Source organism: Crinia signifera, chromosome 4, assembly GCF_055691185.1.
Source record: "Crinia signifera chromosome 4, ASM5569118v1, whole genome shotgun sequence".
In the NCBI taxonomy this organism is placed as follows: domain Eukaryota; kingdom Metazoa; phylum Chordata; class Amphibia; order Anura; family Myobatrachidae; genus Crinia; species Crinia signifera.
In genome coordinates this window covers 157,487,289-157,509,421 of record NC_139220.1, presented here as the reverse complement: position 1 = coordinate 157,509,421, position 22,133 = coordinate 157,487,289, and the positions used below count along the sequence as shown (strand labels likewise).

The window sequence follows — 22,133 nt, the reverse complement described above, 5'->3', positions numbered from 1 at the left end:
GGGTTAGATTTTGTTTTCTTCTACCAATACCTCAATATGATTAGGTAAAATAAAAATCGAACACTATTACTTACAGATAATGTCCTCCATATGCTGCTTTGTGTATAGGGAGGTATCCTTCTTTATCTGGCACATTTCCACTAGCTCCATACTCCAAAAGAAGAGCAATGCAATCTGGATTTCCTCCAACCGCTGCATCAGAGAGCACGGAGGACCCATCATCTGCTTCAATATTGATGTCTCCACCTAGGAGATGTCACATTAACTGACTGTACATAACCAAAGCATGAAACGTGTGTTACGATAAAAAAGGAATGAAACTTGATGGAACTTGGTAGACTAGATAGATCAGTCATTTATTTCTGACAGCAAATGCCTGAAACAAATTCGCTTATTATCCATATTTCCTTACCACATGTATTCTACGCAAACACATTCATTGTAGGGATAATTTATGTTATGTTTTGTATTATATGTTATATATTTTTGGGGGGGATATGGTCACTAGGTCTACAACAACTAGGTCAACAAGCATTAGGTCGACACCACTAGGTCGACATGGGGTTAGGTTGACATGGTCATTAGGTAGACATGGGTAAGGTCAACAGTCAAAAGGTTGACATGGGGTTTTTTACTTTTTTTTTTTTAGCTGACATGTGCCAGCAGGCGGTATTTTATGCCCTGCCATCCACTAGGGCATAGTGGGAGAATAAAAAAGTGTGCACCAAATGTAGTGAGCCATGCGAGGGAACGGCGTGCACAAAAAAGTGAAAAACCACATGTTCACATAATTACCCTGTCAACCTAACCCCATGTCGCCATTCAGTCATGTCGACCTAATGCTAAAGGGTGTTCAATTTGTTGCCACCTTCCTTGATCTCAGGTTTAAGCCTCTATCTTTGTTTCCGATAGACACAAATCTGCAGAGGTGCAAAGAGCTGTTGGTGATAAAAATATCTGTTCAAGCGGAACATGACATGGCAACATCTCCTTCTTTATTTTCTTTGGCAACAGGAAGAAATGTAGATTTTCCAAACACACTGGCTACCATTACTGAGATGTCTACTGTCAATGCATATGATGCTGACACCATTGAACGAATGGTGGGGGATTATTACAGTGACAGCATCCAAGTAGACATGTCCATCTTTGATCGGAGCTTTGACTGATGGATTTTAAAGGGTAATAGCCTATTGTAGCAGTTCTACCCCTAGATACAGTAACTTCACATACCTTTGTGTATTAGTTGTTCCAAAACCTCACAGTGACCAAATTCAGCAGCAACTCCCAATGGTGTCACACCAAAACCATCTTTAAGGCTGACATTTCCGCCATTTTTCAAAAGTAAAGAAATAATAGCGTTGTTTCCTTGTTTAGCAGCTTCATGCATTGCTGACCACCTCTTCACACAGGGCTGGTTAATGGTGCAGTTGTAACTGATTAGAGTAGTCGCCATATCATAACTGCCAATTCTAACAGCTGAAACAAAAGATAGTCAAAAATATGTAAAGATTATACAAAATTATAAAGATTAGAAAATATTCCTCCAGTATCAATGTCACTAGTGAAATATAACAATTCATTGCATACTGTATATATATTATTGTTTAAACTGGTCCTGTCTCTTACATGCGCAATGTAAGCTGTTGACTCCCCCTCCAACCATTCCCACTGCAGTGACAGAACGGCCATGATGCATGGTACAGATGCAAATACTGCGCAAAGAATGGGGTAAATATGCAGCAGGTTTAAGGGAACAGAGTGGGGATGGACAGAGGTGAGCCACGATGGCCAAGTTCCTAAACTAGCATAGGCTTGCACAGCACATTAGGGGATGAACTGTCAAAGGGGTGTGCCTAGCAGCACCTATTGGGCGTGTCTAGCACCACCCATTGGGTGTGTCTAACACCACCAATCAGGCGTGTCTACCATAATTTTTTGGCACTCGCTGCAATATAAAACATTTCTCAGCCACACCATAAACTGCCTATTTCAGTTTTAGGGCCAGATGCACTAAGCTTCAAAAGTGATAAAATGAAGAGTAATAAACAGCCAGCCAATCAGCTCCTACCTGACATTTTTCAAATAAAGTCTGTGACATGAAGTTAGGAGCTGATTGGCTGGTTGTTTATCACTTTCTATTTTTATCAATTTTAAAGCTTAGTGCATCTGGCCCATGATCTGTGTAACAGCATGTGCAAATAAAGTCAAAAACATATATGGATGATGCAGGTACTGTATGTAGTTTTATGACAAAGGTCTAGTACAATTAACAATGACAAACACACATCATTGACTGATTGATTGATTAATGCTTATTTTAATGGTATACAATTCTAAAAAGCTCTTTGGTAAAAGGTATTGCTGGTATTGATAGCAGCAGGGAGGTGTTCATAAGGGTGGACACAGCCTTAGGGGGTCCCTGTGCACCCCTAACACTCAATGTGCGCATGCCTGTTTACTAGTATGTATTCAGGACGGTACTTGTTTAGTTTCACAGCGGCAGCACGAGGACGCTGAAGCTATGAATATTGGCAGCTTGCCAAACTGCCTCCAGCTACGCTATCAGCGTAGCGACTGTTTGAATTCTGGCAGCTTGCCAGCTGCTTAGTTGTTTAGTTTCAGGGCGGCAGCGCTGCCACCTTACTTCTGTAATGTACGTTATCAGCGTGCTACGCTGACTCCTCCAAGGCAGCCCAGCACTGCTACTCCTAACCTCCTGTAAAGTGAGCGCCTCTCACACAGCACTTGTGCCCGCATGATATCCTCTCTCTGTGGAGAAGGGCATCATGAGGGCGTCGGCGCTCTAGCAATGAGACTCCTGTGTCTGAGCAGCGCGTGCCTCTCCTGTATAAAGAGCGGGTGCGGATGCAATTGCTTATCATGCACAATGAAGGAGGCATTTGCCAGTGCTCCATGTTACATACTGGCAAATGCCTCCATTTCATATCCCCACTATCCACATCGGCGTGAAGTTGATATTATATAGTGTGGCGAGCGCAGCGTGCCACCGAGCCCGAAGAGTGGGAAACGCAGCGAGGCTCGCCACGCTTCGGGCTCGGTGGCTCGCTGCGCTTTCCACACTATATAAAATCAACTCCACGCTGACGTGGATCGTGGGGGTATGAAAAGGTTGGTAGGACGTGTAACGCCGACCCTCACGGGGCTCGCTGCTCTCGCCACGCTTTGGGATGGTGGGGGTGTTTCAGGAACACATTCAAACCTGCCACATCATACATCTGAGCAATAGCTACTCAGAGGTCAGAGGCAGGAGGGTATCATTGCATTGCTGCTGGAGCTTCTGAGACATTCCTACATATGAGCGTCTCAGACGCTCCAACGTATCACTAAGATGGAGCGCCTCTCCACCGGTGCCCTCATGATCCCCTCTCCACAGGAGAGAGGATATCATGCGGGCACAAGCGCTGTGTGAGAGGCACTCACTCCACAGGGGGTCAGGAGTAGCAGCGCTGGGCTGCCTTGGAGGAGTCAGCGTAGCACACTGATAACGTACATTACAGAAGTAAGGCGGCAGCGCTGCCGCCCTGAAACTAAGCAGCTGGCAAGCTGCCAGAATGCAAACAGTCGCTACGCCGATAGTGTGGCTTAAGGCAGTTTGGCAAGCTGCCAATATTCATAGCTTCAGCGTCCTCGTGCTGCTCCCGTGAAACTAAACAAGTACCTGTATTCATTATGAAATGCTTTAAGTTTTGTGCCTAATAGCTGAACACTAGAGAGCTGCAGGATGGCCCGTCCCCTCCCAGCTCTCACTGGCTGCCTGCACTGTAAAATCAGAGAGGCTAGGGATAAAGACAAAAGTAAGAGATGGCAGAGGCGACAGATGAGTGAAAGGTAAGGATGGGCTAGATAAGAAGGTAGAGGGGGGGGTCATGTGAAATAAAAAATGAGGGTAAATATGAAAGATAAATACAGGTTTAGGGATGGGAAAAGAAGGACAGAGAGGAGAGATAAGGAGATAAGGATAACGTTGTCAGCTTATGATGCTGCCCACCCCCACCTCTCCACACACATACTGTACACACACACACATACCTGGTATACGGTCATTAGGTCGACACAACAAAGGTCAACCTAGGCTTAGGTTGGCAGTCAAAAGGTCGACATGGGGTTTTCACGTTTTTTTTTAGCCTGCATGTGCTGACAGGCGGTATTTCATGCCCTATCATCCACTAGGTCGTGGAGGGAGAATAAAATAGTGTGGCACCGTGCCGAAAGCAAGGCTAGCACAGCGAACCTTGCACCGAGATGGGGTGCACCGATACAAAGTCCATGTCAACCTGTGTTGACATTTGGGACAAAAAAGTATCCACCTAAGCCCACGTCGCCCTTCTGAGGTGTAGACCTAAGCCCATGTCGACCTTCAGTGGTCATCCTTAGTTGTGTCGACCCTATGACATGACTCATACCCATATACTCATCCACAAATACCAGAACCATAAACATGTTTATATATTCAGTGATTTGGACATTTTGGATAAAAATGTATACTAGTAAAAAATGTATACTAGTAGTTTGTTGTCAGATATTATTGTCATAATGAAACTTACCAATCAGAAGAGGAGACTCTCCTCTGCTATTCTTGGTGTTTGGCCACACACCCTTTTCTAGAAGTGCTTTCACATTTTCGATCAGACCAGATTTTGCAGCCAGAGTCAGTGGAGTTTCACCGTCATTAGTCTTTTGTTCACACTGTGTTTTATGCAGGGCTAAATGAGTTAACCAAGAAAATACATAATTTCATCAAATATATAACATGGTAATAGGGTTATTACTGGCAATTTCAGTGGCTGATAAACTACAAACATCACAGGCTGACATTGAAAAATGTAAGGGCCAGTGTGAAACCACCCTGCCACACGGCTGTAAAAGGTTCCCGTTACAAAATAAAGATAAAAGCTTTATTATTGATTTTATTTAGCAAAAACAAAAACAAACTAGGTTAAAATAAGCATAAAACTTAAAGCAATAACAACAACTATAAAATGTTTCTCCATTTATTTATTTTGTGCATTATGCCAGTAACAGCTTAACAAAAACTAGTTAATAGGGAATGGGGGCATAAGGTGCTAGATAGCCACTGCAGCTGTGGGCATTTTAGGTTTATGGAAAATCTTAAAATACTTGGGTTCCTATATGTAACTATCATGAAATATTTTGTTCTGTACATAATAGATTGCATAAGCTATGATGACCCATGAGGATGGACATATACAGTACTGTAATTCTAAAAGATAACAAAAGCTTAGCTTTTCATAGTTTCGGCCTAATTTAGCATATATTGCTAAATTAAGGTAAACGTAGTTTCTGCGATCAAGTAGTTGCCATCCAGAAATAGAGAACAAAATGCCCATTGCAGAACTGAGCATGCATCACCAAACATTAGGTATATACAGATCTATTTGCAAAAAAACCATAACATCAAAGAGTATCTGTGCCAATCAAAGGCTTCCACACCCTGAGGAAGGATTATATTTGAAACGCGTTGGTGTGAAGGGAGAAAGCAGGCAGTTAGGACCCATACGGACCCCCTCCATCGGGTCATCACAGTCCTTCTTATCCCACTCAGTCTGGGTGAGCGGGACGCATGGTTGCTGCTTTGGGTCTTCTGTCATACACTCCCGCTTTTAACTTTGATGTTTTTATCTGGAAATATTTAAAAAAATAAATATTTTTGCTGAAAGACGACCTGGTTTCCATCTCCAATTTGACTGATCTATTCGGATGGAAAAGAAACCCTGATGTGAACATAGGGAACATATCCCAGGTCAGTACTGTCCATTTGAGAGTGTGCGAGGTGCCTCATTTGATGGGAGTAAAAGATACCTTGATGTGCATATAGGGATTAGTTACCAGGTCAGTTATATTAACATCGGTAATATTGTGAGCTGTCTCTTGAAGAACATACTAGTTGCAGTGTAAAGAAACCTTTTTGTGCCCATAGGGACCAACACCAAGGTCAGTGTGGTTTCACTAGTTCAAGTTTCAGAATCCTGATACCATCGGTGATTCAAATCTATAAATTGGACCTGCGCTGGGAAACCATCATCTTTTTGTTTTCCACAGTTCTGCCAAAGTAAGACATTGTAAGTGGTCATCAAGAAAAAGTAATATGGCTGCGCTTAGTGAATTGACAAAGTGTGTGTCAACACATTGCGGCCCTTCAGTCCGCTGGAGCTGGGGCAATCTGTTTACTTTTTTTTACATCCGGGATGCTACACGGAATGAAGAGCACGTAATTTACGCCGGAGGGGAATGCGAGTATAATTTCTTTTCACAGCTACCCATTGTGGATTTCTAATGGAAAAGAGGACAGGCCTATGGTGGACCCTATAGGTAAGTATCTATGTGTATATGTAGTGTGTATTAAAGTTTTAATTTATTCAGTGTGTGTGTGTTTAATTTTGGTATTGGTTGTGTTGTGGACTACAAGAACCAAGGCGCTCATTAATGTCCCGCATACCAGGACTTGTGATTCCCCAAGTCCCTGCATGTGGGGAGGGTTGCTGCTTCTTGCAGTTTCACAACACAACCCATTATTTTTCAATTTTTTTTAACACTTTTAACTGCCATCAACCCACCACCCACAGCCCAGGGGTGCTGGGGGCAGCTCCGTGTTTCAGCCCAGGATGGGGTTTCCTTGAATGGGAGGACCCCCTTTATTAGGGGGGTCCCCACTCTCCTAATGACCTGGACCCAGATGACCAGCCAGGGTGATCATGTTTCGGTCTGGAGACTTTATATAAAAAGTGTCCCCGGCTGTGGCATGACAGCGCTGGCTGTTTGAGCCCATTGATTGTTTCCAAAATATGGGGGACCCCTACTCCTTTTGTCAACCGTACTTTGGAAACCAGGACCAGGCCAAGAGCCTGGTGCTGGTTATACAATTAAAGGGGGATCCCAGTTCTTTTGCACTCTGGGAGAGAAAAGGCCTGATGCCATCAATGTTGCATACCTGGAAACGACAAGAATGGGCCAAAGCTTGGATGTGGGGTGCAAAGGAGAGGGAAGTCAAGAGTGACACCCAGGTAGTTGAGTTGGAGACAGGGGGAGATGATGGTGTTGTTAACAGTAATAGAGATATTAGTAGGGGGTGTAGCTCTAGGTGGGGAAAGATAATGACTTCAGTTTTATCCATATTGAGTTTCAGAGAGCACTCAAACATCCAGGAGAAGATGGCGCAGAGGCAGTTGGAAACCTGAGAGAGAACAGTGGGGGACAGATCAGGAGAGAAGAGGTAGACTTGTGTGTAATCTGCATGGAGGTGGTATTGGAGGCCAAATGAGTTAATGAGTGCATCCAGGGAAGAGGTATACAGGGAGAACAGAAGGGGGCCAAGCAGGGCCACCAATAGGGGGGTGCTGTGGGTATAGCGGTCCTGGGCCCTGGCTTCTGGAAGGGCCCAGGCAGCTCATTTTGCCCACCACAACCCCCACGACTGCCTCCGCTGCACTGCGCTCAGTGCGCTGAACAAAGCAGGTCCCGGAGCCAGGATTATTCAACCCAGGACGCCGGCGGCCACTTAAAATGCTGCACTGGCTTTTGAGCCATCAGAGCTCGCGTTTCGGCAGCCAATCAGAGCAGCTGCCGAAACGCAAGCTCTGATTGGCTCACCAACCGGTGCTGCATTTTAATTGGCCACCGGCAACATGAGTTGAAGAGCCCATGCTCCAGGACCTCCGGGCTGCAGCTCAGCAGAAGAGGAGATGAGGGAGCAGGTGTCGGGTTACGGTAAGTGAGGAGGGGGGGGGGGGCTGGAAATGAGTCACGGGCCCCAAAATTCCTGATGGCATCCCTGGGGCCAAGGACAGAACACTGTCCCAAGGGACACTGACACAGAAGCATCGCACGGATCTGACTGATCTGTGTGATGCTGGCTGCTTGTAAGTATTTTGCTGTCGAAAATTGGGCAGCCAAATACGAATGGCCTGGTCGTGGTTAAATACGAATCTGGACAATACAGTAGCTTAGTAAATAGAATATAAATACACAAATTATTGAGAGCGCATAAGAACCAGTAAAAAATTTAACATTTATTAAAAACAACAGTATTAGACACTTAAAATGGTAGATACGGTAATTAGGTAATAAATATGGGCAATAATCCCTTATAGTAGGCAAGGTCCTATGGACCAGAGTCCTCGGACAAATTAAGTCTCCAATTGAACCATCTCCTCCTGACACAGCGATTACAACATCGACCGCAGCGTCCGGCGACCGCAGATTGCAGATCCCCCCTTGGAGCCTATCCAACCCAGCTGCCAAACAACTGACCCGGTAAGCTCCGGACCACCTTTGTGGAACTACAAGGACATTCATGCGCTAATACAACGAGTGGTGAGATCAATATTTCTGGAACTTATACCGTTTATTTCCTACTCAATGGAAATTCAATTGGAGACTTAATTAGTCCGAGGACTCTGGTCCATAGGACCTTGCCTACTATAAGGGATTATTGCCCATATTTATTACCTAATTACCGTATCTACCATTTTAAGTGTCTAATACTGTTGTTTTTAATAAATGTTTAATTTTTTACTGGTTCTTATGCGCTCTCAATAATTTGTGTATTTCTATTCTATTAACCTTTGCTGGGAGCTGCATACCAGTTGCTACCTTATCCTACAAGTATTTATTCAGAGCAATTAATTAGATTTTTATAGTCTGCGCCTGATTATTGTTTGTATAGTAGCTTAGTAAATATGCTGTATTCTCCATTCCTATTATCCGCCGATTAAACCCGATCCTGGTCCTACCTGTTCGTACACAGGATCAGCCGTAATCTGCCTTCTTAGGAAATCTCCCCCTTCCTTTCTCTTTCAGTTGCTCCGTTTCTGTGTGTCTGCATACTGGGCACCACCATGATGGAGACCATCAGGTGACTACAAGTATTACTGGCTGGCTAGAGGGTTTCCTGAAACAATCATGGTGATTATAAAATATATCCAGCCCAGAAGGAAGGCGCCAGTCCAACAAATCACTTCTCCCAGTTATCCTGTTACCATTTACCTGCTCCACAGCTCTGCAGTTATCCTGTTACCATTTACCTGCTCCACAGCTCTGCAGTTATCCTGTAAACCTTCACCTGTTCTACAGCTTTGTCACCTGTTCTACAGCATCAAGTAAATCTGCACCTGCTCTACAGCTTCACAGCATCTTGTCAACCTGCACTTGCTCTATAGCTTCACAGCATCCTGTAAACCTGCAACTGCTCTACCGCTTCACAGCAAGAAGTTGACATGCACCTGCATCCATACTACAGATAAGTTTATCCAGAGTTACAGATGCTGTGCCAGTGCATTGTATTAAACATATACTACACTATTCTACAGCACAGGCTATTCCCTCTTACAAAGTGTATCCAGATGTACTGGTGTAGGGATGCGGTCATCTATTAGAATGAACTTAGGTCTACAGTCATTAGGCCGACCCCACTAGGTCGACTGGCAGGAAGGTCGACCTGACTTAAGGTCGACATGACTTAAGGTCGAATTTGCATAAAGGTCGACATGAAGAAGGTCGACTGGTCATAAGGTCGACATGGGGTTTTTCACTGTTTTTTGAGCCGACATGTGCCAACAGGTGGTATTTCATGCCCTACCATCCACTAGGGTGCGGAGGAGGTTATTAAAGCTGTGGCGAGCGAAGCGAGCCACCGTGCCCGAAGCATGGCGAGCGAAGCGAGCGATGCGAGAGTCCGATTCTCATTGCCAACTGTGTCCATGTCGACATTCGGATAAAAAAACAGTGAAAAACCCATGTCGACCTTATGACCAGTTGACCTTCCTCATGTCGACCTTTATGCAAATTCGACCTTTAGTCATGTCGACCTTGGCCCATGTTGACCTTAAGTCAGGTCGACCTTCCTGCCAGTCGACCTAGTGGGGTCGACCTAATGACTGTAGACCTAAGTTCATTCTGACAGATGTACCGATTCCGAAACTATTCCGCAGTACAGTTGATCTCCTTTTTCAAAGTGTATCCGTGGGTGCCAGATAAAGTCCCAGCAGTTGGGAGTCCGACTGTAAGTACACCAATATCAGAATCCCGACTGTAAAATGCCTAAGCCTGCAAGGGGCTTTTCTGTACCCATTCACCATGTCAGAGTACCTGCGGACGGGATTCCGATGTCGGTATAATGACTGTTGGAATCTCGACTGTTGGAGGGACTGGTGCTGTTCTGATGTGTTGTACTGATTCCACAACACAGTTGATTCCCTCTATCCACAGCGACCGGTGCTGTACCAATATATTGTATTGACATTATTCCACAGCACAGTTGATTCTCTTTTCCAAACACTGGCCCTTATTTTGATCGGCACGGTACGGCCCGCGTGCGGCCGTACCGCCGATGTTTTTTGTCTGCACATGCGCAGAGGTCATTCTGCGCATGTGCAGCCCCCTTCGCCGCAGACGGATTTCGTCCGCCGCAAAGGGGGCGTATAGGGGCGTGAGGGGCTTCAGCCCCTCATTTCCCTATGTGTACGCCCCGCGTTTCATGGGCGTTCCCATGAAAACGCGGGGCGTATGCATGGTAATGAGGGCATGACGCCCTCATTACCATGACATGGGGGCGGAAAGCTGACGTCGCCGGATGTCAGCTTTCAGCCCTCTTACAAGCTCCCACACGGACGATTGTCCGTGTGGTCTGAGCTTGCGGGAGCTGCCGCGGCGTGCGGGCCTGCCTTCGATGGTCGTCGACCATCGAAGGCAGGGGGCAGCTCCCACCATGGTGGAGGCGTAGCCTCCACCATTTTTGTGCGGATCGCCAGCCGTCCGTGTATGGACGGCCGTGGCGATCCGTCCGGTGGGCGGCCCTTGGTTTGTGCGGTCGGAGCCCCGTGTGCGGCTCTGACCGCACCAACCAGAATAAGGGCCCATGTCCTGAATCCTGCATCTATTCTATGTTTGATGCATCTATGTGTACTTTGCATCATTAAATAACATCCAAATATTCCTGGTTGACTGCACTGTTGTACCTGTTACTCCTATGGTAACATCAGGTATTGCAAATAGAGTATACATGAGAAGGGCCTATAGATAAATAATGTAATACTTATTACCACATTGTTTAGTTTCACCCTACACTGATTCCTTCTCATCACTGGAAACAAATTCACACCAAAACCTAACAGTATGTTGAGATACTTTACAATAAATAAGGGAGTCATTTAAAGGTGTCAGATTTGGGGCCAAATCTTCATGGAATAAGCATAGAATAGTAATAATGACAATAAAATAGAAGTTTAGGTGAATTTATTCATTTTACGACAGATTAGTCCCGTTTAGATGACCCCTTTCACGGATATACATCATGCCTGCTTTGGTGAAGCTTGTCATTGCACTTATACCCATGCATATTAATGAGCATATGCATTTGTGTTATTCTCTCTATTTTAAGCAAACTTACCATCAAGAATGATTTCTGTAATCTGACGTACTGGTTGAACTACTGCTTCATGTAGAGGAAACCACCCTTTCTCATCAGCTTCATCGAGGGCATATTTATATTGCATGTATGTCTGCAGTTCAGTAATTTCACCTAAAAAGTACAAATTTCCTATCAATAAATGCCATTTTATTACTGTGACAAAAGTGAATAATTTTACATTTTATGCACTCACCTTGTTTTATGGCTGCTACAATTTTTCTGTTTATGTTACTTGTTGGTAAAAATCTAATAAAAAAAAAAAATATTTAAATGTAAAAATATTTGTTGTTGTACAACACATTCTAAGAGAATTCCTTTTAACACTGAAGTGCATAACTGATTATACACAATGGAGGTATTTCGGAATTAATTTTCACGGGGAGATATTTTTTCAGTCTCCGCATGCACATACTGATGTGCAGGGTCTCTTGCCGAACTGACCCGGCGACTTGCATAGTCGTCTATCCGTTTGCACAGGGCAGTGTGGGCTGGGGGCATGGGGCGGCGATGATAAGCTGTGCCCATGGGAATGCCCAGTGTTTCATGGGCGGTCCCAGAGCCGGCCCTAGGCATAGGCAAACTAGGCAATTGCCTAGGGCATTTGGAATGCCTAGGGGCATTAGCAGCTTCTGCTGATTCAAATTATATGCAGCATGCCTATATTCTGTGTGTGAGTGAGGCTGTATCTCCATATGAACTGTATTCATGGAAATCACTGTAACATAGCATCCCGTATGCAGGTACAGCCACAGTCGCACACAGAGTATAGGCATGCCGCATATCATTTTAGTCATCGGAAGCTCCTTGTGTGTGCTGGTCATAACAATGCAAATAAGACAAATTTTCAGCAAAAAAGGCACCCAACGTTAGCAGAACTGGCCAGGAGCTGCATGGCCTATTGAGGCAAGATGTATGAGGAAACATCTGTATCCAAGCAGAGGTCACAGTGTTAGCGGCTGTGCAAGTTGGTTGTGCAATAGTGTTTGGCATATATGTAAGAAGCATTATGTGTTTCATGTGTATAAGGGTATTAATAATGTGCAACATGTGTAAGGGGCATTATGTGTGTCATGTGTATAAGGATATATGTGTGTAAGGGGCATTATGTGTGTCATTATGTGTATGAAGGGCATTAATAAAGGTTGGCAAAATGTGTAAGGGGCATTATGTTTATAAGGACATTAATAATGTGTGTCATGTGTAAGGGGCATTACTGTGTGGTATTATCAGGGGTGCCGAGAGAAAGGGGTAGGGGGTATAAATTACCCAGGCCAAAGTCTGATGGAAGGGCCCAGTGGGGGCCCTGGGCCCCCTCCCTTTAAGTGACAGCAGCAGCTCTTCTCCTCTGCCCAGCACACACTGCCTTGTGCTGGGTTGCAGTGTGGCCATGGAGGTGCTTAAAATACAATATTTTCTCAGGATTATTTTCTAAGGGTATAATGTGAATAATGTGAGGAGTAATGTATATAAGGTAAAGTGGTACTACTGTGTGATGTAACGTGAATAAGGGACACCATCGCATGATATAATGTGAATAAAGTTGCACTTCTGTGTAGCATAATTTGAATTGGGGGTCCTATTGTGTGGCCATGCCCCTTCTCAGCAAGAACACACTCCTGTTTGGGCCGCGCACCGAATGTGTGCACTGTTTCTATTTAAAATATTGCGGGTAAGAGCATCAAAATGATGACTGCTATGATGAGGGTTGATGGTGCTGGGAAAGGGGAGCAGGTTCAGAGGCGGAACTAGTGGCGGTGCTAGGGGGCAACAGCCAAAATCTTGCCTAGGGCGTCATTTAGGCTAGGGCCGGCTCTGGGCGGTCCCATGAAAATGCTGGGTGTTCCTATGATAATTGGGCTATGACGTGGGTGCGGGGGGCGGGCAGCTGACGTCAGCGGATGTCAGCTGCCTGCCGTCCTCCTGTACAGGGAGCACGCAGATATCTGCATGCACTGTAGGCGACCTTCAAATGAATTCCTCCCCACACGCTATCTGCAAATAGATGTACTCACAGGCTTCTGATGTGTTAAAGTAGTGTATTCAATACACAATGGGGGAAATTTAAGTGGGAGTTCTATTTAACATGGGATGTTGTTATGGGCAACCAATCAGATTCTATCTATTATCTTCTAGAAGGGGCTAAATAAATAAGTAGCAGCTTCTGATTGGTTGCCCATTGCAACATCCCATGTAAAATAGAACTACCATCTTAGTAAATATTACCCAATATCTACTTTTCGGGGGACACAGCTCCCCTCCACAGCTCCCTTTCATCCTGATGCAGAGGGAACGGGTCTCCGAAAGGAAGATATTATGTTCAGAATATGCTAGTTGCTATAACACAGCAGAAGCCTGTGAGTGCTGCCTTTATTTCTCTGTGAGTGTATCTAGTGGTGCAGTCCCTGAGGGAGGACTCAGCATATCACCCACCTGTTATCATAGAACCTTTTAGTAGTAATGTCTGGTCTATGGGAACAGTAGCACAAAAAGTTGGCTCAGTCTCAATAACAGTGGGCATTCTGTGAGAGGTGATGACAATCCTAGCATGGGCATCCACATAACAAGTTTTATGGTTGTGTGCAATGAGACATTCTTACTACCTAGAATTAGGGTTAGGACGGCTGCCGGATGAAGCCTCTGTGAACGGGGAGAGCCTGGACATGATACTCAGTAACCATGACATGACTGATTATTTCTAAGTAACAGTATCTAAGGAAATAAAAACAGTGGAACAATACCTCCAGAAACAATGATACACTGTATGTGGACATTTTGGCAAAGGTGAAGAGATGGTCATTGGGCTGCATAATAACTTGCTACAAATGCAGACAATTTAATGAACACTGTGAAACATGACCCATGGGTGTGAAAGCTGTTGCTTAGAGAATCATTGGTATGTAATAATCCATTATATATTATTTTCTTCCCGGATCCCTTCAATACTAATTATGGTAGCAATATATCCTATTTATAATAATGGGATTATTTTTGTATTTTAGTCTTAAAATGCAAGTGATAACATTTTGAATTTTTTCCTATAGCCTAAAATGGGGGTGGCCAGAATTTTGTGGCCCGGGACCTTACTAGCCTGTGTTCCATTGGCATCTGCCCCTGTGCAGAATACCCCCAGCCCACTCATTAAATTCCTCCCTGTGCAGAATCCACCATGTGCAGACCACCATCACAGTGCAGAAAAGTGCCCCATGTACAATACCTCCCTCTGTGCAGATAATTGGATAATCCCCCCGTGCAGAAATTCCCTAGTACAAAAACACAGGTCCCCCTCCCAGTGCATAACATATTTAAATATGTCCCTATTCTGAGAATACCAACCCACACCCCATGTGCAGCATGCTTACTTATACCCCTTTTACACTGAGGCAAAAACCCGGGGTGGACCCAGGTCAATGTAAAAGGGGTCCATTTGCCTTTTCTGTTGTACTGTGCAAACAGCAGAGGAGACAGGAGGAGTTGAATGGATGCCTGTGTCCGGCATCCGTTCACCTCCAGGGCTAGCCCTGCCCCCATCGCTGTCATCCTGGCGTTTGTAGATGATGCCATCTCCAAGCGCCATACCCTGCATCCGTGTGAAGTGTAAATGGTGCCAACACGGGAATATTCAGCGTCGGTGTAAAAGGGGTCAATTTCCCCCGTGAATCCTACCCTGGTCCTGACCAGGGTGTAACACAGGAAGGACCTGGGTGTGGGCAGTGTAAATGCAGAGTCCCATTTACAGCATATGGGGGAGCACAACCTCCGGACTGCAGGTTTGGCGGGGAGGCCGACATAGCCTCTCTGCTTTCTGCTGTAATGTGCAGACAACAGAGGAGCCGTGGAGGGCATACTGTGAAGTATCTGAAGCAGCTTTAAAGAGGCTAATTGCAGGTTCTGTATTCAGAAGTTGGACACAAACTATAGGCAAGAGCTCTGGAGCTACCGGTAGATTACGATTGACGTTTTGGCCATGTCTGCTCTAAAATATATTTCACTTAAACAGGCAGATTTAATAAGCCTTTTGGCTGCAGATCTGACAGGAGTTATTCAACTAAGCTGACCATACATCTACAGATTTATTGTCCAATCTGGCTGGTTTTGGTAATGGATGAGAGTAGATGACAGTTTACCATTTGCTTTAAAATGCTAGAAAACTGCCAAACTGTAATTTAGCCATTACCAGGTTTATGTTCCAAAAAGCCAGATCAGACAATAAATCTGTAGATGTATGGCCAGCTTTACTGCAGATCAAACTTGCAATTAAAAAGCAAACAAAACAACCATGTATGGTAACTTCCCGGATCTTAACCAGGAATCTATGGGTGACGCTGCTGTATGTGCTATACTCTGCTTTGGCACTGCTATTATTTAGATTAAATTCATTAATTTTTATTAAAGTTTTAATAATTACAAAACCAAAGTACATGGGCATAATGATATGAGCGATGCAAACATGCATATAGGGTATCAGACACTCGCAGAAGGATATACACAAAAGGACATACATAGGAGGTGAAGTGTGCTTCCATGTAAGAAATAATATCTGTACACTCCACATACAGGATAGTTAAAGAGCACAAACCCGAAGGCGCCATTCGGGCAGATATAGTACAGATTAGAGTGTAAGATGTCTAAACACTATACATTGAAAGGAGTATGACCAGGGTTTAAAGTGGTCATGCAGAGGTGGGGGAACTCATTTCTCTATGCCACCTAATTACACCCCCTCCCCTCCCCCCACTAGGCAGAGAAAGGGTAAATTATAGGGTTTGTTCCACCTCACCATTAGAGGTGGTGGAACTCCGTTCCATCCCGTACCCCCTCACTTTAACCCCTGAGTATGATCTATCTAATACTGACAATACATAGGTATGAATATCTAAACATCCCAGCAATATTAAACTAGGAGAGAGAGAATGAGAACAATGCCCAGCTAAGTACTAACGGAATAGAACACCCAAAGTAAACCTTCTTATTGCTAACAAAATAAATCCCAAAAGGACCCAAAAACAAACCTTCCCATAACCCCCCACCCTGTATGACCTAACCCCAATCTAGGTATACCTGGATCATGAAAAACTCTCCCCACCCAGCTAACTAAACAGCTAACTCTATACTCCCGCCCCCCCCCCCCCCCATCCCCAATCCAAGTAAAGGATAATGAACGGATAACTTTCTGGGGCACATAAAAAGGCCGGATATTGTATCAAAGGTAGGGCCAGACCTCTCTGTTAAGTGATGCAGTAGAATAAATACATTCCTTCCAGGATATATATTAATGATCCCAATTATAATAATTCCAGCTCTAATAAAACAAACAGGATAACATATACTAAATAGGGGTTAATTTATACCAAGGCAGTACATCAACATCGTTCTGAAGAGAAGAATCAGTAAACATAGCATCCAAAACATCAAATCAGAGCACAATATCTCTCCTTAGTCCGGCCAGTATTAAGAAGCGGCTGAGATTTTTGTTTTAGCATGTGCAGTTGTCGTCAGATGGAAGGAAGGTGATCCTGGGTGAGCTTCACAAGTTGCAGAGCAATCAGGTAGGATATACCAAGGCATCTCAAATACAAATAGAGATACAGTATGGACAGAGGACAGATCCAGGATACTGTATGTAGAGGCATAAGAGCCATAGGGCCTGCAAAAGCACGGGCACTCAGGTATACAGTCCTCAGACACTTCAGTCACCTCAACACAGCTCACACTGGTGCAGGGGGGAGAGAAGATCTCCCTCTGTACATCTATGAACCTGCTGACAAGCCTGTCTGCAGAGGCATTGACAGCCTGCAGGATTGTATATAGTGCGATTTCCATATTTGTGTGTAATACACACTAACTTGACAGTAAGGACAAAGGTGCAGGAGCAATCCCACCACCAAAGGTCAGTGTCAATAGAAACTGGCAATGGCTAGCACATCACCAGTTGTACAGGGTAGACCGCTAGCTGCAAGTCACTTCGCAGCCTCGCCACATGATATATAGCAGACAGGTCCAGAGATATTGTAGTTGCTGAGGTACATTTAATAACTCGAGGATTCCAAGATGGCCGCTGCCTCAATGCCGGAGCCAGGCAGCTCTCAGGAGATACACTGCAGGATTGTCTAACAACTGCAACATGGAGTAGTGTAGAAATCAACAGGGACCACCAAATCACCCTGACAACAGCCGACAGCTCCAAGAGTCAAAGCAGCCCACAGTAAGCACCGCAGTCCAGCAAAAGTATGTGTAGAGCAAGATGGCGCCGGCTCCCCCAGTGCAGGCCGCGGCAGCGTGTCCCGAATGAGACTGCTTCCCGCTCACTACGCTAAAAACTCTGAGAGATCACAGCACACCTCACCCCCACTCACAGAAGCTTATTAATGTGCTAACACACCAGTCTCTTCGTTCCTGACCGGAAAAGTGTGGAAATATCCAGCTCAGCAGTATGCAATTCCAGTGTTATTTGCTACAATAGCACTCTTGTGCATTTCAGGGGCTGCAGGTACCTTTAATAGTAAAGGTGTCCTCACTGAAGGGGCAGCCACAGGCAGGCAGAATGGTCCGCTGGGTACTGGGCTCTCCACTGCAGCAGCACTCTCCACTACAGGACAGGAGGTGTATGATGACACCCTGTGCAGATAGTATCTTTTAGGATGGGCACAGACTTTCTCCCACCACAGCGCAGCAGTGATGCCCTGCGCTGGTGGCCCGTGCAGGTCAGGAGCAGGGAATGTCGCCGGGTGGCGCTGCCCTGCAAGTTTCAAGATGGCTGCATTCTCTCCCCCACCTCTGCGATGTGCGGCTGAGCTGCGCCGGGCCTTGGCGGCAAGGAGCGACTTGGAACTACAGCGGGCCGGGGCGTGCAGAGCAGCAGGATGTAAAGCCGCCAATGTGGAAAATCGTCCGGCCGCTGGCCGGGGGCTCTGATTGACAGCGCCCCCTCAGCGCAGGAACAGCACCAAGATGGTGCCAGTGCTGGACTCCCGCCCAGGGCTGGCGCCACCACCTTAGACATTTGCCCAGGGCGCCGGCCGCTGGAGGGCGGTAGTGAGCAGCGGCAAAGCTCCGTCTGAGAAGAGCAGCAGGAAGGAGCTGGGAGCAGGTAAGTGAGCCACCCCCTCTCCCCCCCTGGAGCATGCCCCCCCCCCCCATGCTGGTCATTGTCTGCGTCCCTCTGTGGTGGGGGTAGCGCCCGCACAAACCCTCCTGGAGCCCACCCAGTGCTGCGGCCTTTGCCGCATCTCTAACACCCCCCTCCCGCACCGCATCTCCCACCGCCAACTCGACCCCCCCCCCGGGGCGAAGCGATGGCGGCGGTGGCTGCATCCACGCCCCGAGCGAAGTCCAAATCGAGACTAAAACGTCATCATCCCGCGTCGGATTCTCACGAGACCTTGGGATATATAGTTCCCGGTGGTCTGCGCCATTTTCAAACAGGCTGGTGATTTCAGACAGCACGGATGTAATTACTGCTGCCAGTGCCCAGGGTGCCCGCATGTGTGCTGCATCAGTCCAGGGGTGCCCACATGTGTACTGTATCCATCCAGGGGTGCCCACATGTGTGCTGTATTTGTCCAGGGGTGCCCACATTTGTGCTGTATCAATCATGGGGTGCCCGCATGTGTACTGTATCCATCCAGGGGTGCCCATATGTGTGCTGTATTTGTCCAGGGGTGTCCACATGTGTACTGTATCAGTCCAGGGGTGCCCGCATGTGTACTGTATCCATCCAGGGGTGCCCACATGTGTGCCGTATAATTATATGGGTGCTCGCATGTGTCCCGTATCAGTCCAGGGGTGCCCGCATGTGTGCCATATAATTCCATGGGTGCCCGCATGTGTGCCGTGTAATTCCAGGGGTGCCCCTATGTGTCCCGTATCAGACCAGGGGAGCTGCCCTTTTTTTTAATGAAAATTAAAATAAGGTGTTTTTTTTTTTTTTACTGCAAGGGCTGTTAAATGCGCTGTAGTCCAGGGGTGAGCAAAGTATGCCAAATAATTCCAGGGGTGAGCCAAGTCTGCCGTATAATTCATGGGGTGCTGCCAAGTGTGCTGTATTAGTCCAGGGGTGATGCTAAGTGTGACATATCAGTCCAGGGGTGCTATAAAGTGTGCTGTATCAGTCTAGTGAGGGGAAAGAAAAAGGTGTGTGATTATTTCTTAGCACGTAATAGATAGATATAGAAATGGAAATTCTCAATCAAAAGGCGCTCAGGTGGATATATGAAAAAATTATGCCTGAGTCCACATACATAAAAAATAGTCGACATACATAAAAATACTGCTGTATCTTCATCAATGAATTTAAAACAACCAGCATCAGAAATGAAACAAAAAAGGTCCAATCCCAATGTGAATGTATGCTTAGCTTAAAATAGGGAGAGCGGGGTAGGAATTTTAGATTTTTATAAGTACCTCTACTCCCAGCTCTTGGTCTACGACTTCTGTGGCACGGATGCTTAGGCTGTCAGTCTCAACCAACCCACATGTGATCCGTCCCTGCTGCCGCAGCCGTGGAACCGGCTTCCAGTTTTAGCAGTGCACGTCTCCTTCTCAAAAGATTTTTAGTGTAGGTCACTATGGTGAGGCTGCTGGTAGTGCTGTAAAGGGTTTATTTAAACTGAGCCGCTTTCACGCTGATGTGCCACAACAGCGATATTTGCCAGATTTTGTTGTCCAGTGTGCATCCGTGTCGGGGCATCTTTCAAATGCGGAGAAAAGGCTGAGCATACGTTACTAGGGGTATTGGAAATCCTCTGTTCAGTATAAACTTGGTGACCACGTCCACCTACTGCCAGCCAACGCGTTTCGATCTGCGATGAGATCTTTGTCAAGGCTTAGGTGGAGGTGGTCACCTTTATAGTACTCCCAATTATTTTGTATACATGCTGCTACCTTTCATGCTCGTTCCTAGGTTTTCTAAAAGTAACAGTATCCCTTATAAAACAGAGATCGCTTATATGCAATTTTTTCACTATAAATCACTTTCTTGAAAGCAGATATGGGTTATGTCCTCAAAGAGAAACCGGGATGTAATCCCCAAATCTCTCCCCAAGGCGTTCGCCCTCTTGAAAAAATTATACGTTAATAAAAATTTCATAATGTGTAAATTATTGATCACTATTCCTTTTTTTTTTACATATCCACCTGAGCGCCTTTTGATTCAGAATTTCCATTTCTATACGTATCAGTCAAGTGTTTGTGCCGCCCACTTGTGTCACTTATCATAGTTATCTAACTACTTCCGGCAACCTTTTGGCCTAAAAACAATATTGTGAGGTGTTCAGAATAGACTGGAAATGAGTGGAGATGAATGCAATTGAGGTTAATAATAGCGTAGGAGCAAAAAAATAAAAAAAAAATACAATTCTGCGATTTTAGCAGTTTCTATGCTTTTTTTTTTTTATAAATCAGAACCCAAAACCCAAAAATCCAAACACAAAACGTTTAGGGGGTGTTTGGCAAAACCCATTAGAACCCAAAACCTGAAGGTAATCAGAACCCAAAACCCAAAACATGAAAAGTGGCCGGTGCACATGCCTAATTATTTGTGGATTCATCAATAATTAGTACTATTCTATTCGATTTAAGATTACATTACTGAGCATTTGTGAGTTACAGTAGCAGAGCAAATGAAGCTGTACAGCTAATACTGTCAAAAGGCCTCCATACACTTATGAGACTTCTCGGAGGGAGTCACAAATGATTTCCCTTGAACAGCAGCTTCCCGGGTGGCAGGATCGCATATGGCACACCGGATTAAAAAAAAAACCTTTATGGCAGCCCATGCGTTCACCCACTACAATCCGATGTCCACAAGGTCGTGTATCAGATCAGAGTTTAACACATGCGATTTGACTCAGCCGGATGCATCGGAATCAGGTGAAAAGGGCCCAAATTGCACTAGTGTATGGGCAACTAAACATGTTCACCTTTGTCACTTTTCCACCATTCCTACAATTCTGTGTTATGCTACTTACAAAACATTAAAACAATAATCTACTCAACAAAACAAGCTTTCAACTAATCCATAACACCCTCTAAACTGTCTGGACAATAGCTGGTGCTTTGTTTGTATTACAACATGTTTAAACCAGGATGTTCTCCTTCTAATTTTATCTTGACAAAACTATTCCAATCATTTGGCAGCAGAAAATGAGCTTCTACAGCTTAGACTATTCTGTGTAAACCAGTTGGTCATCACACATTATTGGTCTATGACACTGAATTCCTACCAGGCCTGTATTTTCTACCAAGCTCTAGAAGATTAATAGCTAGACTATGTTTGAAACATTGGTGTGGCTTTTCCATTAAGCTATTGCAAGACAAAAATGCTGATGCAGAGTTAAACTTCTGACTGCTGCATGGAGCATACCTCCAAAACATGCCCTTTTTGGTGGAACAGTCCAGATTTGGGGTGTCTGTACTTCCACCCTGCACTCAGGATGTGTAGAAGGTATTCCTCTGTCCCATACTAAAAAAAAAAAACACAAGCTGAAAGTACCCACCAGATGAATCAAACAAGACATCAAAATAAATCCTTGCCATCTGCCTCTAACTAATATGCAGAATAATCTCCTAACTCACTAGAAAACTATAGCAGACGCATACCAGTCAGAGTTTATAGTTTTCAGGTTGTCACCCACATAGAGAACTGCATAGTGTAGGCAGACCCTGAACTCTGGCAGCCTTTTCACAA

At 45.2% G+C, this 22,133-nt stretch overlaps 1 protein-coding gene across 1 annotated transcript in view; it reads right to left on the bottom strand.

The window, feature by feature from the left end:
* ASB15 (ankyrin repeat and SOCS box containing 15) overlaps positions 1 to 22,133 on the bottom strand; it is a 32,746-nt gene that overhangs the window by 5,456 nt on the left and 5,157 nt on the right. The window contains exons 2-6 of the mRNA XM_083179685.1: positions 11,643 to 11,695; positions 11,429 to 11,560; positions 4,569 to 4,727; positions 1,234 to 1,479; positions 75 to 246 (exon numbers count right to left, since the gene is read on the bottom strand). Of these exons, the coding sequence (XP_083035811.1) occupies positions 75 to 246; positions 1,234 to 1,479; positions 4,569 to 4,727; positions 11,429 to 11,560; positions 11,643 to 11,695 (762 nt within the window). The remainder of the gene's footprint in view (positions 1 to 74; positions 247 to 1,233; positions 1,480 to 4,568; positions 4,728 to 11,428; positions 11,561 to 11,642; positions 11,696 to 22,133) is intronic.